Raw genomic sequence first — 19,407 nt, 5'->3', positions numbered from 1 at the left:
GGTAAGACCGGGAACACTGTTGTTTTCATTTACTCAAAAAGTAATTTTAACTGCGCCTCGAGACTTGCCGATATGGGTTCCTTTGGACTGGAGCGATGTGTCCGGCCGTCACCATTTGAGTCGCAAAAGCGGGTGAAAACACGCGATTTTGTTTTTGGCGGGTGAGAGGCCCATTGAAATGAATGGGCCTGTAGGAGGCTTGGCGGGTGAGTCCACTCTTTACAAGGCAGGTGACACCCGCCAAAAGCGTGTGAGTTGAGAGCATACTTTTCACGCCAGCCCCAGAAAGCTGTGCACCTCCGCCAATACAGGTTACACGGGTTACTTTGTGAATGTGGTAAAGGTGGCCTTCAGCGGCGCCCCTGGCACGAGTAGGCTGACCGGCCAGGGCAGCACGTTTCAGGGCAGGGCCAAGTTCCCTGTTCCCCAGGTGATTACCAACCTCGGACACCGCGGTGTCCACATGAAGGCCCCCTCCCCCCTGAGAGCCGCCTCGTCCTTTGGCCTGGAGCCCTGTCCGCACGTGTGGCAGCACGCCTCCCTCCTCTCTGCCTGCAACAAGGCCCCACCCCCTGCCCTAGTGCCCCTCCCTCCTGTCAACTCGGCTGACCCCACTGAGCAGGCTCGGGCAATGGCCCGCCCTCCCTTGCAGGGAACTGTCAGCCCGGTGCCCGGCTCCAGAGAGGGGGCCGGCGCGAGGGCGCGCCTCCCGAGAGGCCGCCCCCGAGGGGCGTTCCAGGGGCAGAGCACGGGAGCCCTTGGCTGTCACTGTGCACGCACCGGCCTCCCAATGCACGACGCCGAGCCCGCCCCACTCGCAGCACAGAGCGCCCTCCCTCCCCGCCGGGCAGCTGTGCAATCCTCAGCAGTGTCCTGAGACTGTACGGCCGGAGCAGCCCCTCACGGACCAGCAGCGCTCGGAGCCCGGACTCGGCCCTCAGCCCCTACAGCAGCAGCACCATGACCGCCGAGAAGGAGAAAAAGAGGTAAGAACTGCCCCTGCGGGGCGTGGGGTGGCATGGCACCGCACTTCCAGTGGAGCCGGGCAGCACAGAGTCCGTGCACTCTCGGGGACTCTGGCGGCGCAAGACTGGGCATGCCAGATAGGAACTTTCCAAAAGTAGGGCAAGGGCGACCGGCCGTTCGAAACCCGAGCCAACTAGAGCCGGAGGCCCGCGGGTCGGAGCCGCAGTGCTAAGGCAGCGCCTGGATGGAACGTGTGCTAGGCGCTGCGCTTACCTGGGAGAAAGGTGTCGGTCTCCCATCGCTGGCCTTTGGCAGACCAGGGACACCCGTTTATATCACCCAGTGTGCCATGTTTCTTTGCTTAGTCTGCCTTGAGCGTGTGCTCTGTGATTCCCTTTGGCTACTTTGGGTAGGCACGGGTACTCACCCCCTTTACCTGGCCACGTGTTTGTCCTGCATTTTATTTAGCTGGTCCTGCAATGCCCCTGGCAGTTCTTTTAGTTGGACTGTGTGTTTCAGGGTTTCCCCTCTTTCTGGCCTGCTGAATAGGTTCTCACTATTTACTCTTCAAGCTGACCTGTACGTTTCTCGCCTTCCCTGTACCAGCCTTCAGGCTGCATACATTGTTTAGTCCTCGACTTCTTTTGGGCTGTGCATATTTTGAGTGCATCGTTTTTGGGGGATGTACACAGTTGTGTTCTCTTTGGCTAATCTGTGTTTCCAGAATGCCTTTTGTATGCATGTTTCGAGTGCCCCCACACCTGGGGCTCTATGTGTTTCAAGTGTTCTCTTCAGCTGCGCTGCACATATTCACAGCACCTGGTTAAGGTGGGGGTGTGTGCGCTTTCAGGCAGCGCCTGTGTAGGTGGTCCCATTTGCAAGGTTGTAAGCGCGTCCCGCGTGCCCTTTATCTGGCTGTAGCGCCCAGCTGGGTTTGGTGCCCGCGGGTCGCTGCACATGCCTCTGATATCCTCTCGGCCTGTCGCTGGCGGGTCACGTGCTGACCCTTCTCCTGCACTGCAGGCCACACACGGCCGCGATGTCTTGAGAGCTGCACGGCGGGTCCGTGGGAAAACAATCCCTACTTGTTGCAAGCAGCCCTGCAGGGAGCCCGGGGCTGGGTTTGATTCTGATGTCACAATAATACAGCGGAGGGGGCGCCCGGTGCCAAGGTGTGCAACTCGAGTGCCAAGGTGTGCAACTCGAGGGTTCCCCTTATGTGGGTGGGCGGGCGGGTCCACATCTAGCCTTCATGCTGCTGTCCAGCGAGCCCTACACCAGCTTTTTAAAATCGTAACATTAAAATAGTTCTTAAAACCCTCCAAAAGTTTCTAACGAATGCTTTTGGGTGCGTGTGAACCGGACAGGGGTTTAATATTCGTGAGAGAGAGGGCCTGATTTACAAACGTGTTTTACAATAGTTCAGTCACACTGAAAGCTGCTTTGCAATCCGGCCCAGAGAGTGTGGCGTCTAGGACAGCCCGAGTTTGCCTTTCCACTGAGTGTGCTAACAGAGCACACCTGGTAGATGCTCTCCTCACATTTCTGCCCTTGCGCCAGGAGTTATGGGGACTTATATCCACGCGTGAGGATGGTCTCCCACTTTCCTGGGTGAAATGAGAGAAGAGGAACCACAAACTTAACTCGCATACACATTTAATGGGGCTGGCTGTTTTCCCCCCTTTCTGTACATTGTTTCAAAGTCAGCATAAACCCCTTTAAGTTTAAATCGGCCCCCACAGCCTTTAACATGCAAAGGCTGTCCTGCTGCTGGCAATTTGGGTGCTGGACGGCCCTTGTTGGTGGAGCCAAACTGGTAGGCAAATAGACATTGTCCTTATTGGGAGGCACAGTGAGCTAAAGCGTGGTTGTAGACCGCTCTGGATGGAAACCTCTCACAGCACAGGTCATATGGCCGTGCCGATCTCACCAGAGGGGCTTCCACGTATGTAAATGCCATCCGTCTATTGTCCTGCCAATGAACACACATTAACGCATCGGTGAGCAGCGCCTATGGGGCCGTTTTAGGAGCTACATAAAGTTTCCAAAGTGACCCGCCCACCATATACCTTAAGTTTCAGTATTGAAACTGAACAGGTGATAAACTCTCTCAGTCGACGTGTGGCTCTTGTCTGTGTGCCTGGCATGGCGTCACTAGCCCCCATGGGCTCTGGGGCTAGTGACACCATTCTGGGCACTGTTTTATTCAGAGCTCTGGATAAAACAGTAGCACGAGACACACCCATGGCATGGCATTGCATGTTGTGCAACATGTGAATACACTGAAACCTCGGTGTAAATGTGTTTGTAAAACTGTCACACTGATTATTTCCAAATGTACACACACATTGAGTGATATGCGTGTTTCTGGGACCCTGGTGACACACTGAAATAGGTCAGTTTACTTTGGGTCAAAGTGGTGTGGGGTAGTACGAAGGACCCCCTGCGCTAAGCCTTCCACCGCCCGTCCCCCAAGGTTCGTGTTTCTTACGCTCCTGCGCTTTCCCCAGCATGCATGGCGCAAGTGGCCACTGTGCAGCCCTCCCCCTCCACCCCCCCGCTGCAGCATCTAATCTTGGGCCCCAGGCCAGGGGCTACACTGATTCGCGTGTGCCTATGCCGATTGGGTACATGTCCCGCGTGGGCACCTCAGGGTGGTGAGCTCTGCCACCACAGGCAGGGAATGTGCAGACGTGCCGGAGATGAGCCTCCCGGCCTAGTCCGGACCCTTGCCGGTGCCAGCCGCCTGCCAGTGGCCGAGTCCTGCCACTGGAGATAAGCGGGTGGGTGGGATCGCAGATTTGGGGCGCTACTCGCCTTGGGACCGGTTCTGGAATCATCAATGGCGCAGGCTGGCATGATGCCCTCTTCATGCGTCGAGTAAGACGGTGTGACCTGGAAATGAATCCGAGAGCACCCCTACCAAAAAAATCTGGATTGAAAGTGGATTGCTACTGGATTTTCCCAAACATTTAAATCCTCTTTAAATCCTCTTTAACTCCAGAAACTCCCATTGTACTCAGAGGATTGCTTTTGGCTTCTTTTTGGCTTCATGCACCCTGAAATATGTTAATTAGCAATCCTCAGTGGAATGCAATCCCCAAACAATCCACTAAAAATCCAAAAACAATCCAATCCCCAAACAATCCACAAAAAATCCCAAAACAATCCCATCCCCAAACAATCCACTAAAAATCCAAAAACAATCCAATCCCCAAACAATCCAAAAACAATCCAATCCCCAAACAATCCACTAAAAATCCCAAAACAATCCAATCCCCAAACAATCCACTAAAAATCCAAAAACAATCCAATCCCCAAACAATCCAAAAACAATCCAATCCCCAAACAATCCACTAAAAATCCAAAAGCAATCCAATCCACAAGCAATCCAATCCACTAAAAATCCACTCCCCAAACAATCCTATAAAAATCCAAAAGCAATCCAATCCCCAAACAATCCTATAAAAATCGAAAAGCAATCCAATCCTCAAACAATCCAGCAAAAATCCCAAAACAATGCAATCCCCAAACAATCCTATAAAAATCCAAAAGCAGTGCCATCCCTAAATAAATACAAAAGCAACAGATTACATCTGGTTTCCTTTTAGCTTAATGCACCCTCGTAGAGATCCAAAAGCAATGCAATCCCCAAATCAACCTTTTGAAATCCAAAAGCAATTAATTTAGTCACCAAATAATACTTTACAAATCGAAAAAACAAAGCAATCCCAAAAATATCCTTTAACAATATAGGCATTGTTTCGGTTTATGAGCTGGAAATAAATTTTGGAGTTTAACAAAAATAATGTTTACTATAATCCTGAAAAGAAACGCTTAAAAAACACATTTGGTGCACCTTGTTGAATTGGGATTTAAAAGCCTCACTGTGGCTTAACTGCTGCCCATTTTAGAGAGTTGCATTTTGAATTGTTGTTAGAACTATAGTGATGACTTATTAGGTCAGTCATTTAGGTAAAATGGCCTTGAAACTCAAGACCATCTAATGGCATATTAACTATATTTAAAAAGAAGCGACACATATTTTTTTCCCCCACTATATTTATTAAAACGAGGCAGAGATTCAATCGGACACTGTGTGCATAGCACAAAAACACGACTGTAGCAATCCCAAACATGGGTGCTTTACAATTAAAAAATGGGTGAGAGGACCCAGAACCAGTCCAGAAAGTCACACGAGTATCCAGGCCCAGCCCAGGGAGCAAGCGAGTCCGGTGGGGTCCAGCCCAGGGATCAAGGTTGAGAGGGGACAAAGAACCAGTCCAGGGAGTCACCAGTATCCAGGCCCAGCCCAGTGAGCAAGCGAGTCCGGCGGGGTCGAGCAAGGGTGAGAGGTGACCCAGAACCAGTCCAGGGAGTCACACGAGTATCCAGGCTCAGCCAAAGGAGCAAGCGAGTCCAGACCAGAGAGCAAGGTTGAGAGGGGACCCAGAACCAGTCCAGGGAGTCACACCAGTATCCAGGCCCAGCCCAGGGAGCAAGCGAGTCCGGTGGGGTCGAGCAAGGGTGAGAGGGGACCCAGAACCAGTCCAGGGAGTCACACAAGTATCCAGGCCCAGCCGAAGGAGCAAGCGAGACCTGTGGGGTCCAGCCCAGGGAGCAAGGGTGAGAGGGGACCCAGAACCAGTCCAGAGAGTCACACGAGTATCAGTGCCTAGCCCAGGGAGCAAGGTTGAGAGGGGACACAGAACCAGTCCAGGGAGTCACACAAGTATTCAGGCCCAGCCCAGGGAGCAAGCGAGTCCGGTGGGGTCCAGCCCAGGGAGCAAGGGAATGCCCACTACACTGGTGTAGAAAAGACCAGGTCTGGCTCCTTCTTCATCCGGTAGTCCCCAATTTTATTTTGAAGGGCTTTTCTGTACTCGGATGCAGAGAATACTGGAAAGCCCATTTCCCTGGCTTTACATGGATAAATTCTGAAATGCAAAAAAAGATATTGTGTAAAAAGTTTGAAAAGAGCAAGCAAAGTACAACTAGTCGCCGATATAAACTTTATGAAAAATAGCAACTGGTAATGCAGGCTATGTGAGCAAAGCGGTTCATGATATGATTGTTTATTTATATAGCGTTGATACACAATGTGTTTCAAAGCGCTGCAAGGCAAGGGAGGGAACAACGGAAAATACAATGACATTCTTACAGACCATGAACAGATAGTGCTAAGACATAGATATGATATGGCATTTATAACGCGCCTATACACAAGTGTTTCAAGGCACGACGAGGCAAGGGAGGGGAAACGGAGGGAAGACAGACTACTAGGCCAGGTGACATTGAGATCGCGCAGGGGCCGAGGGAAGGGGAAAGTGCATGGAAAGGGGGGGTGGGAAGTGCGGAGCAGAGGAGAAACGGATAAATAGAAAATAAATAAATAACGAAGGCAACAAACAGTGGTAGTGCAGCCATCAAGTGGCAAGTGCTGGGATAAGGCAGCAGACAGGGTGTGTCTGATAAGTGCATAAAGATAAAGGGCGGGGGGCTGTATGGGTACAGATATAGACCCCAGTGCAAGGGGTTGCCCTGAGGCCGGGTGCGTGGGACGGTGAGCAGGTACCAGGAGTGGTCTAGAGACCTCATCAGGTGTGACAGGGGAGAGGGAGGAGAGAAGAGGGGGGCCAAGAGATGAATTGTGAAGCAATGTGCACACCAGCAAGATCAATCTATAGTGTTCCATGTGAGAAAACAGTCAGGAAATGGATTTCTATTTACACACATGACACATAAGCGCCCAACTCACTTCCCACCTAAGTTACCTTTACTCTATAACACCTGATTATTATTATCATCATCAGATGTACATGTACATAATTTATTAACATTGGACTGATACAAGTCTGGGTTTGCTCTAAGCTCGAACCTGTGTTTGCAGATCATGCACAACTGTTTGAGAAAGTGCCCATCTCAATGAGCTACCTTACTTCACCCCACAACACGCATGGTACGCATCCATGCTTGCAGCATATGGCACACATTTCATGAGCACTACAACTCTGCTGCCCCCCACAACTACAGGACCATTGGCTCCGTTATTAACTAGTTGCTCTCCATGAACACATGTTCAAACACACTTTCCCCCGCCAGGAGAACTAACTTGAAGCTTATATACCATGCCACCTATAGCATAAAACGCTTCCCGGGAAAGCAATGTCGTGTTGGAATCCTTCTATTTTCAAGACCATAAATAATGACAAAGGTGTGAAAGAACTGCCCATAATTTTCACTTGTGCCTCCACCCTACAACACTGTCCATATGTGGGCACATCTCCACCTACATGCCCCCATTACAATAAAGCACAGCGCTTACGTCATGCGAGAATGCTTGATAAACAGACAGTAGCTTTAAGATGTTGTTAAAAAATTACACTGTGCGCTTCTAGGCTTCTATATCCTTGGTAACATCCCAATCTCAATTGCAGGCTGCCATTGCAGACCTGCCCTCTTATCCACTAAATGAACAGTCATGCCCATTTAACTAATTCCTTAATCTAATCTAATCTTCTAATCCTAGTGCTAATACCGTGCAACATTGCACTTGACCGATGAAAGGTTTCTGCAATCTGACCCATGGTGGGAATGTATGGCCGTTCAGCACTCCTACTCAGGACTTTAGTTTCCCGTGCCATGTGTGAGAACAGTCCTTCACTCCTATTTTTTTGGGACTGGGTGGCCTCAGGCATGGCAGGGGGGACTTGAGATCTGCGTTTGTGACTCTGGTGTAATGCACACATGTAAAACTTTTTCTGGAGCGACAACCCTGGTAAAAATGATGTGAATCTCGCCCCCATTGAGTTTTCTGACTCCAATAGATGGTTTAGGATTCCCGTGTTTAAGGGGCACTCTGCCTTTCCACATCCCCACGTTACAAGGAGAAGACAAAAAGTGTTCTGATGGTACTAAAAATCTAGAAGGCCCAAACAATAAGACACAGAACAGCCTTGCACATATTTTCCTTTTGCAAAAAGCCTGGAAATGATTCCCCTGACCATGCGTGAGAAAGGCATCCATTCCCTGATTTTGCTTAGAGTTCTAGGACTTGGAAGTTTTCCAAAATTAGAAGAAAAAAACTACCAGTCCCAGAATTCAAGGGGAAAAACAGGATTGGTATGCCTTCTTACACATGGCCAATGGCAACTTCCGAGCCCTGCTTTTAGCGTTGTTTGTCGGATATACATTATATACATTTGAAAAGCACATTTATATTGTGCGAGGTAGCTTTGCATCCACTGTGGAACTCCAGTTGCGTATCGATACCCGTTTTATACGTTTCTTTAAATGGCCTGCTATTGCAACAGTGAGTTACAACTGTTGCACTTTCAGATGTAATTCCATTCTTAGATAGGCGCAGTTCAGCATTAGTCCATTTGCTTGGCTGGTAAGAGTGAGAATACCTAGTTATTAATTTGGGCTTCTCTATTGGCATGTGAATAGCATTGTTCCAGGGTCTGCTATAATGGTACTACCCAGCGGTAAAACAGCAACAGATGGAAAATAATGCGAGTACCTGAGCATGTACACCATTGCAGTTGCTGGCAAATCTCTAATGCACATGCATGAGCCAAAACATTTGGCTTTGTCAATGCTTTTAACAGGACTTAAGCTAAAAGAACAGACGCCAGCAAACACACGTACAGTTTATAAATCGAATGGGTGAAGGTACACTTAGTGACAGGTCAACCAGTATAAAGAAATAAAAACACCCACATGCTGTGGGTCCCTCCAGACGTGTCCTACTTACTATGTACTCCACTGCAATAACTTCCGTTTAGCAAAAATAAAAAAGCACCGTGTACAAAAAAGTGCTGCACAGTGAGAACTGTGGAAACAGCACAAGAAGCGACTGGGATGGAACATTTTGAAAAAATATGCGGCCGTTTAAAATGAATATTGTCCAGAAACAATAGTGGAAGCCGAGTGGAAGATATCCCAGATGCACACAGCAACAGGACTTCAAACACGGCCACACCGTCCTAGCCGCAAAAGTGGCTTGCAGTGGTCAAAGTAAGTGGCTCGCTGAGGCGATCACTGCCATATAGTGTAACATAGAATGGACACGAGAAATGGACTAGGCAGAAATAATAATTGCTCACTAAACCAGGCACGCTTTCATGTTTCACACACACGCCTGCGCGAGGACACTTCCAACAACAGAGGCAGCTGGACCTGCCTCATCAATGAACATTCTTGGGCGGCCGGGTATTTCAATGCTCCCTCACGCCGCTCCGTTCCTGGGTTATAGTCAGTTCGCCAGGCCTCGGAACAGGCCCGTGAGAGCCCCCTTCCTTCCCTGCCTGCCTGAGCTACTCAGCTGGCTCGGATGCCTTTTCCCGCGTCTCCCCTCCATGTTTGTGGCGTGATCCGCCATTGCGTCCAGATCGAGAGACCACGAGATCTGACGCAGTCCCCAGCGTAGCTCGCAAAACCATCAGGCTGACACAAACAAGGGTGCCCTAAAACGTGTGCACTCCCACCTACCTTTTGTGCTATTTATCCACTTTTTTTTTGTTCCAGCACGAGCACGACCGCCATATGTTCTTCCGCTGCCATTGCTGCTTACAGCAGCTGTGCCAGGTCCGAGAAAACAAAAAAAAGCTGCACACCCCTCCAAGACAAGCCCAAAACAAGCCACTCCCAACAAAATAACCAGCTAGAAAGAGCACACACTTAAAATGCTGTGGTTAGGTCTCAAAAGTAACAAATTTAACAGAATAGCATAACTATACATACAACAGTGTTTTAAAATAAAAATATTTGACTATAATCTACTGCTCACCCAGCATATATAACTCCACTCTCCAAAGAAACACTTGTTTTTAAAACACCCTTTGTTATAAGCAGCACAGTTAAAGGAAATTCTCTTTATTAACTAGCTGCACGCATGGACGTCATTTAGGGGTCGCAACTGCGATCCCTGAGGTCTCTCTTGCTACCCCTGTAGTCTCCCTTGCTACCCCTAAAAAATAAAAATCGAAAAAAGTTTTTTTGAATTATTTTTTTTTAAAAAAACAGACTCATGTGCTGTGGCCAGCAGCATGTGGCTCTGTTTCTGGAGTGGCTGGTTTTCTGATAGCTATAGCTGGTAAGATAGCTCTGTGGGTTGAGTGCTGGCTGCTGCAAAGTGTGTGCGATTTGCAGGTTCGACTCCCAGCAAGGTCAACGCAGCCTTTCATCCTGCTGAGGTTGATAAATGAGTACCAACACAGGTTGGGTGATATTGTACACATATTTGTTCTATATGAAGCACTTAAACATAGGTGCTATATAATAACACATCATTATTGTTTGGCCTTGGGCATCTGCATGCATTCACAGTGATTTGTTAATATGGGCCTATACTCACTGATATTAACGATACATATGGTGATCCATTCTTGTATGAAATGTATATCACTTTACAGTGATAGCGTAACCCATATTTTTCATAGTGTACTTAGAAACAATGCTATGTGATGCCACTTCCTGTTTTATCGAGTGGTGAAATGTCATGTTCCATAGCTTCCTGTGATGTCACTTCTGGGTGGGGTCGAATTATATCACTTCCTGTGATGTCATCAGATGTTAAGGGTCATGTGATGTGCTACCCCAGGCATTTTGGTGAAATGACGTCCCTGGCTGTACACCTCTATGAAACAATGACTAAAAGTAGGTGATATTATTATCACAAAATACATTTTGTTGTGTGTCTTGAAAGCACATTTACAAACCCAATGGAGATTAAGCTCATATTACTTTGCCTTTGGGTACTTACAGCTTTCCAGTGAAAACGGGGAGTCTCTGTGTTAGGGAGAATTCTCTTATAAGGCTAATTTCCCAAACCTAGTGAGTCCCCCAGCAGCTTTGCTGGATTTTTGGGGGTTGTTTTTTCTCCTGCTAAGCGTGAGACTGTTTTCCTCCCACTCTTAGGCTTGATTTGAGGTATGTCTTTGTCTTAGTATGTGTTCATGGGCTATGGGGTAGCCTTTTTGCAGTAACACAGGGGTGTCATAGTGACCCCCAAACATAGACTCCATACCCTGAGACTGACTACTGTCTCCCAGGGCATGTTAAGTCACCATTGACTTTACTAGTCCTAAATTGTGAACAGAACCAGTACAAACGATCATATTGTGGAAGTACTGGTAGCAGTAATTTGATTGCCCCTGGGTCTGTTTTCAAGGGGGCACTGTGCAGTCCCCCCTTGTCGAGTTTCTGGCTGGTGGCAGTGGTTATCACGCAAAATATTCACTCGGAATATTCTCTATGGGATTTTCCCATTGATTTTTAACGCACCACTTTTTGGTGCAATGTTAAAGATACCGCTGATTTATTTATTTAATATTAAATCCACGGTTGGGTCTTTTTGCCAGAACCGGTTCCAAAATGGCATTTGTATCCGTCCCTGTAACTCTGACCAAGGTCGAGCCCTTTGCTCCACTATTTTGGTGGGCTTCTCCACAGAAGCCCTCCAAATGGTGCCACTCTGTCTGGGTTCCACAGGAGGGGTGGAGGGGGGAATTGGCACCCTGGACTGCGTTGCCTTAGCAACCCAAGTCGCACTCTACTCTGATTGGCCCAGTGGTGAGCCGCCCGGCTCACCACTTAGCATGTGTGATTGACAGCTAGGCTGATGAATGGGGGTTTTTCTGCATAAAAGCAGGGCCTTTGGGACTGGAACTTCAGAAGTCGCCACAGGACCTAAGAATCCAAAGAGGGAAGAAGCTGAGCCATCTGCAACGACGACACCACCGATGAAGCCCTGCTGGACCGTCTCACCACTTTTCCAACGACAAGAGAAGATCTTCTGCTGGAGAGTCTCCTCCCTTTGAGCTGGTAGGATTAACCAGTTCGCCCTTTTCGCTTCCAAAGACGTCTCTTGGTCGAATCGCCCGTGCCCAGCACGCCGGCGGCCGGATAGCCAAGCTTCACAACTTTGACCGCGAATAAAAGGAACGCACCTTTTAATGGAGAACTCTGCGCTGGTTTCATCCCTGGGCAGTGCAACGACTCCAAGTTTCCTCCTCGACGAGATCCTCTCTTCCCCTGGCCGGAACAACGAACTGCAACCACTGCCAGGAACAACTGCCACCGCTGGAGCTTCCTCTCTCTTTAAGGTACTGTGTCCTGCCTGGCCTCCCTTTCAACGGATTGCTAAAGGCGACCCTTAAATGCTTGGCTTTCCAACTAGGATGGCTCCAGACCTTCTAACTTTACTTCTTGAATCACCCCCACCTCTTTTGAACACTCTGCAAAGACTTTTTAGTACAGCTTAAACTGTGTGATCTTGGGCACATTTCGCTTTGCTCCATTTAAAGTGGGCCTGGCCTATGAAATTTTGCTCTACAGTATACACTGCCTTTATTCTCTTGCTCTGAGCTTCTAAAAGTGTTGGGAACCGTGTTGTTTTATGCTCTGCCTTTTCTCTCCCTTATTGGAGTGCCATCTAGGCTACGCGCTCACATCTGTGTTAATAAATAGTGGTGCTGTAGCCCTGACTTGTCTGATAGTTACCAAGGGAGGTGTTTATACTTTACTTGACTGTGTTTTAACTTGCTTTTGATTGAGAGTGCTAGTGCATTGCCTAAAGTGTGTTTTAAATAAATAACTATATACTTTTGATACAAAGCTCTGGTCAGTGGGTTACCCTTTTCCTTTTGTGCCCCCAGTAGGTGCACCCACACATGTGAGGTACCTTTTTCGTCAGCACACCTGTGGGAACGCGAGAAGGCATGACATCTGTTGTTGGCGACGTGTTTCGGTGAGTGGACACAGGGAAATGTCTCTGAAATTTGCTGGAAATGAAGACAAATCACAGACATTTCGCTCTGGCCACCCACCGAAACACACCGCCAACACCACATGGCCTACCTTTTTTTGGATCCGCGGGCAGCAATGCTGTCACACAGGGTATCGTTGGAAAGGGGAGCATCTCCCCTTTCCAACGATACCCACCTCGATCTCTGGCTTGAAATACAGCCGGAGATCGAGGGGGAGAAAGGTGAAGACTCACCTTATATTTTCACTGCAGCAGCCCGAAATGGCTGCTGCGGTGAAAATTACTTTCAGTTTCACGCCGACGTGCATTACGCATGCCGACGTGAAACTGAAGGTAATCCAGCCCCCTGGCAGTGAGGGGGGACCTCCCCTTCACATAGCCCGGGGGTTGGATTACTGTTTTGTGTGATCCCTGCTTTGCAGGGATCACACAAAACAAGGTGCCAAAAAGGACGAGCTATCTCGTCCTTGGCACTGTGCATGCACTTCCAAGGATGAGATATCTCGTCCTTGGCACTTAAGGGGTTAAGTGCAGACCAAGCTTCGAGAAACAGCAGAGCGCTTTACAGAGGTATACAAGAATACAGATGCATAACGGAGCAGTTTTCAGAGGTAACAATAGAACACATACGCAGCTGGGGGTGGTATACAGAGGGGCACAGAGGAGGGGTACAGCTGTACCGGGTGGCAGGCAGGAGATAGGCGGCCACCGTCCAGCGAGCCAGGTGGCGCGATGGGAGATATGGCCGAGGTGTTAGCCATTCCTTCTACCTCTTGCTGCAAATTGGCATACCCTGAATGTTAGCGACTAGGCATTATCTACTGGAGAAATTAGTTAAGTGCAGTTGGACTTGTAATTTGCACCAATAAAATGCAAAATTAATAAAACCTAATCTCTGCGAAATGTTTAATCAGATTAAAATGCTAAATAACGGCTACCAGCGTCGAAAATAGTTTGACATTATGTTACCAACATTTAAATGCAGTAAAAATGTGTGCCTACATTACTGGATTGTTTTTACAGAGATACAAGTTGGAAAAAATCAAAAATAAATCTTACAATGTATACTTGCTTGTAAAATAATCCTAAACAAATGCAGTAAAAATGTGTAGTGTTGCTGGATTGGTTTTATTGAGAAACAAGTGAAAACAAATAAAAAAATCCACCACTTTAATAGCAAGCAATCCTTGCTTCAAAAAATCCCAAATAAATCCTGTAAAAATGCTGCCTGCCAATTCGTGTTAGTGGATTGTTTTTACTTAGAAACAAGTCAGTAAAACTCCTAAATAAATCCTGCAGAAATGCCTGCCTGCCAATTAGTGTTAGTGGATTGTTTTTACTGAGAAACAAGTCAGTAAAACTCCAAAATAAATCCTGTAGAAATGCCTGCCTGCCTATTAGTGTTAGTGGATTGTTTTTACTGGGAAACAAGTCAGTAAAACTCCAAAATAAATCCTGTAGAAATGCCTGCCTGCCAATTAGTGTTAGTGGATTGTTTTTACTGGGAAACAAGTCAGTAAAACTCCAAAATAAATCCTGTTGAAATGCCTTCCTGCCAATTAGTGTTAGTGGATTGTTTTTACTGAGAAACAAGTCAGTAAAAATCCAAAATAAATCCTCCAACCCAAGACAAATAAATCCTTGCTTGAAAAAATCCCCAAAAAATCCAAAATAACTCCCAAAAAAATCTCCAGCTTGAAAACAATCCAGAAGCAATCCCAAAACAATCCAAAAAGTGGATTTCTTTTTTACTAGGGACAGTGCATTGTAAACCACCCCGGGGAAGCTCGGGGTCGGGCCCTGCCTCGGCGCACAGCCTGAGCTGCAGGGGGAGGCTGGGAAACGCCACCTACCTTCATATTTCGGCTACGGAAGAGTTTGGCATGTTCGAGGGATGCTCAGCCGTGCCGTAAAGGCCCTCTAGACTGGCCTTGCAGGGGCGAGGGGCTGGCAGCGTGCCAACGTCCTTACAGAAAAGCTCCAGTAAATGCACTGTACATAATTGGTCCTGGCAAACACGTTTGTGTCCAACTGTCTGTCACACGGTCTCCTCGTCATCTTCACATGAGTTCAAGCCAAGGGTCTTTTTAGAGGGGTGCACCAACACGGATTATGTGTAGCCCTCTACAACAAGGGTGACGTCTCTCCCAAATAGGGTGAGTTGGGAGGTGCATGTGTTGCCCGCCCGAGACTTAGTGGGCACGGTACACTTCAGAGGACTGAGAGAAGTGACTGCGAAGTCACCTGCCACACTGCACCGCCGCAGACTGCCTGGCAGCCACGACCTTTGAGCAGCACCTAGAGTTCATTTCAGAGCGTAACCTTTTCCGGGTTAACGCTGCGTATCTTCAACGCATGGGGTGGAACTACCTACATGAAATGGCCGCCTGTCCTCATAGCTCTCACGGAATTACAACCCTGGTGACCTACTTGCAAACTAAAAAGCCTGACAAATGATTGTGCTTGCAAAAACATATCACGGTATGAAGAGTATGCTTATCAAATTATGACGTTTAGCTGTGCGCTTCGTGCCACATTACTCATGCTTCTAAGCGCTGTGACGAGATATATACTACCCACGCTATAGGTACTGCATGGGTCGAGCTGAAAAGTTGAGTAGGCTGGCACTCGACCCAGTGTCTAACGAAAATCCACGGATCTGTGATGCTAACCAGCTTTACGTTCCCTTACCGCCGGCTACATGGCAGTACGTCATACAGCTTTAAGGCCGGGCCCTCCTGAGTCAGGCTGCCCTCGCGTCGATGCTCCGGTGGCCGTCGTGGAGGGAATGCGATTAACCTTCGGTTTTCCCCCCTCGGAGACCGAGGCACTGGCAGCCCCGCATTACTAAACACCCTGGCACATGCGTGATTGTGCAGCTACCGCTTTGGGAGCGACAAAGAACTGTTCTCTTCGACTTCGCTGTGCCCCACTGCCGGGTGGCACATACCGCGCGCTAATCCTTTCATGAGGATTGTGAAATCGGTGGTTTCATTGCCTCGGGAAACGGCCCCGGCTCTTGGCTGCGCCCTGCATCTTAATTAGTTCCGCGGCCTCGCTGGATCGACTGCGCCACACGCGCTATTTGTTTATTCCCGCTTCTTTCTCTTCTCTCTTAATTATTATTCGCAGGGGCTAATTGAAACAACTGCTGGTTACATGTTTCAGGCAAAAGCCGTGTCACGTGTGTGTTCTCAGCTGAATCAGGACGGTGATCATGTATAGTGTCCATAACAAACGAAGTCGTCTCTTGGCGCTTTACTCATTTGAGTTGATATTGCCCCTGTCCACTCTGTTTAATAACCCAGGACGGATAAGAGCGCCTGGGGACCAATTCCGTTAGTGACGATCCGCTATATAAAAACCTTTAACATAACGCTGAGCCGCTCTTGCTGTGATATGAATGAGTCGCCTGCAGGTTAGACACTTCTTAGCAGCTGGCGCCAAACCTGCGTAGCTATATCACCATGCATTGCAAAGTACGTTTTTATTTGGTTGTTTGGTTGTTCAACTAAATCCCGTTCTCCAGACCCGACCAATCCCAAACTTCGGCAAATGTGTCACGTTTTGCACATGTTCGTTATCCTCGGGGCTCCCACACCTTCTGGCCCTCCTCAGATGCTTTATCGTGATAGTATCATTGTTATGGGTGATTGGGCACCGCCAGAAAGCAACCACTGTCGCTTCGGGGTGCCCCACAAGTATCCATAGAGCCCCCACCCCACAGGGAATTCGGGGAGTCACACAGCTTGACTGCTGCGGCCCGACTTGTTCCTCTGGCAGGCACAGTGGAAGCCAGCCTGACCGGTTGCGCACAGGTCGCGCAAAGTGAACCCCCCTGAGCCCGACGGGAGGGTAAGAGGTTACCGAGGGCCCAGACAGACAGGTCCCGGGCACCGCGCCTCGCGTACACCCCTGACACCGTTTCACATCCCACCAACATTTTCGGAAAGGGGAGCTTTAGTCCATTTTCAAATATTGTTCTTGAAGTGTTGAAGTGTATCCCGATCCCATGAATATGGCCCGCATTTATTTTTTATTTTTAGTTGTACACACAGTGCATCTTTACTGTCATGTGCCTTACTGGGCCCTGTGAGCGACCGCTGAGATGCAAGGGCCCAGCGTCGTGTCGACCTCTGATGTCATCACGGCGTGCTTACGTTATGCCTACGGCTGCGTGTGGACTTCTTCTTCTTAATTATCGAATGCGTGGGCGGACCCACGCAGGCGCTTCCCCATCCTAAAGGATGATGTGCACCAAACCCACCAATCAACACACAGCCCACACTTCTACACAAAGCACCAGCTACCTAACCACAAACATCCACTACCCCAATACAACACCACCAGCTACCCCACTGCAAACAAACGCCCCCCTCCAACGCACACCACCAGCTACCGTACCACAAACACACACTCCCCTCCACTCAAAACACCATCCAGCGAGCCCCGGAGACCGGCGCGCAGACACGCGGGACCCCGGCCTGTACGCCTGCACATGCGCTTCAGGCGAGGCTCCCACTACCCCGCACCGCCCCCAGGTCCACAGACTACCCCCAATCCAGCAACACCACAGCAAACAAACGCCCCCACCAACGCACACCACCAGCTACCGTACCACAAACACACACCCCCCTCCACTCAAAACACCATCCAGCGAGCCCCGGAGACCGGCACGCAGACATGCGGGACCCCAGCCTGTACGCCTGCACATGCGCTTCAGGCGAGGCTCCCACTACCCCGCTCCGCCCCCAGGTCCACCGACTTCCCCCAATCCAACACCAACAGCTACCCCACCGCAAACAAACGCCCCCTCCAGAGCACACCATCAGCTACCATACCCCAAACATACACCCCCCTCCACTCAAAACACCACCCAGCGAGCCCCGTAGACAGGCGCGCAGACACGCAGGACACCGGCCTGTACGCCTGCACATGCGCATCAGGAATCTCTAGCTCCCAACTGAGTGCGTGTGGACTAGTAGAGCGTGTGTTCTCCGGCAAGCAGGGGGTAGATCGATGTGAGCTCTCATTGGCGGGCATCAGGAGTGCCACCTGTTTATAGACGGGCAACATGTCATTAGCAAGGCTAGGCCGCAAAGCTAGACACCGGCAAGAAATGAAAACATTACAGGTGAACAGACACTGCTCTTCGTGTAACCGTGCTGCTTTGTGTCCAGTGTCCCGAAACAGTGGAAATTCGAAAAGCCTGCAACCAAGAAGCACTTGAACATTTTGCAAATCGACAAAAAAAAAAAAAAAACCTTGCAGGGAGATTTGGGAGGTGAATCATTGTTCTCTTTCTAGCATCATTTTGTGCTCATCATTGTCTGCCATTCCACATCCGCCCGAATGATGTCCTGCCAAACAAATCTCCACCTGCCAGTGTTCTGTTGCGTTCTGAATACGCATTAGAACACTTCTTGAAGGCATACTAGGCAGTAAGGAGCCCTTTTTTGTGTTGGGTATTAGGTAGTGTTAAGGCGCTACCTATAAGCCGAAACTATTGCATTGAAGTACAGCTTGGGAGAAATGGCTTACGAGGAGGGAGATATGCTTGTGGGTGTTGTTTATTAAACCACCCATTGACTGCTCATGGACATTCACTCCCACTTCCTGCCCCTTCCCGCCCAAAGCACATATTCTTGGGATCTCGTTGAGCTAACCTTATCAAGCCTTACCATCAAACGTTGTGCTCAAAGTGCCTGCCAGTGTTTTTTCAAAGCAGTCTTCTAAGAGTTAACGACTTAATTGGAGCTGTAAATGGGCTGCTGCCTTAATGCAAATGGCTTAACCTGGAATGCCTTCAGCCATTCAATTTGTAAGCACGATGTTTGTCCTTCACTGAAGTCCTTTAAAAGCATGTATTGGCAAAGCCAACAGTTTTATCTTGTTCATAAGTATTACATATTTTCCTGGCACTGCAATCAAATGCCCAGCTACTTGTACACATGTACAGCTGCTACCATCAATGGCCAGTTAATACCACTGCAGGGCCTGGAAAAAGCATTTCCAATGTCTACCCAAAAGGCCAACTGTTGGCATTTCCAATGCTTGTTATCATGTAGCTCCTTACACCTCACCTAATAATGACATAAATATATTCATTCTCAAGTCATCCATCATGGCATGTGAACATGGTGCATTGTTTTGATGCCATCAGTAATGTTCCTGGGTTGTATTTATATTTTATTTATGTGCTGGGGTGATCTTGGTGTTAATGCTGGACACGGATTCCAGAGGTGCCCTATGAGAGGGAGGGCATGATCCACGAAGCAATTTTCAATGGGATTTTCCCATTAAAAGCGCTTTTCTAAAGCAGGCCTCTTCTGCAGACAGTAGCAGCATGAAGCACAATGGTGCCGATAAAGGTAGTATGCATATGGGCGCGAGACAATGCAAGGAAGAAAGATAGCTCAGTGGGTTAACAGCTCTGATGAGATGTGTTGTTACTGGCAGGTTTTTCAATTCAAATTCCCACCGCTCACTTTCCAATGTTGAGAAATTGTGGGATAATAAATAATACCTTATATTTACAGGACTATGGATCGCCAACACCTGTTTTAGGAAAAAACAATACATTATTGGATTTTTAATAAGGCAGTATTTTAGAAACCTTATTATTGACCCCTCTTATGTTAATAGTGACACACTTTGGGTCAGCTGCTTGG

The 19,407-nt window shown here is 48.5% G+C and overlaps 1 protein-coding gene and 1 long non-coding RNA gene across 2 annotated transcripts in view; one reads left to right on the top strand and one right to left on the bottom strand.

Moving 5' to 3' along the window:
- The first annotated feature begins 658 nt into the window (after positions 1-658).
- Positions 659-19,407, top strand: part of EPAS1 (endothelial PAS domain protein 1) — a 434,103-nt gene continuing 415,354 nt past the window's right edge. The window contains exon 1 of the mRNA XM_069608443.1: positions 659-986. Coding sequence (XP_069464544.1) covers positions 961-986 — 26 coding nt within the window. The 5' untranslated portion in view covers positions 659-960. The remainder of the gene's footprint in view (positions 987-19,407) is intronic.
- On the bottom strand, positions 5,011-9,566 carry LOC138468042 (uncharacterized). The gene is made up of 2 exons (XR_011268185.1): positions 9,460-9,566; positions 5,011-5,903 (listed from the first exon to the last, which is right to left on the bottom strand). It is a non-coding gene; the product is annotated as an uncharacterized lncRNA (long non-coding RNA).

Source organism: Ambystoma mexicanum, chromosome 4q (assembly GCF_040938575.1).
Source record: "Ambystoma mexicanum isolate Mex_15411 chromosome 4q, UKY_AmexF1_1, whole genome shotgun sequence".
Classification (NCBI taxonomy): Eukaryota; Metazoa; Chordata; class Amphibia; order Caudata; family Ambystomatidae; genus Ambystoma; species Ambystoma mexicanum.
The sequence above is the reverse complement of the archived record's forward strand: the minus strand, read 5'-3'. Positions and strand labels throughout refer to the sequence as shown.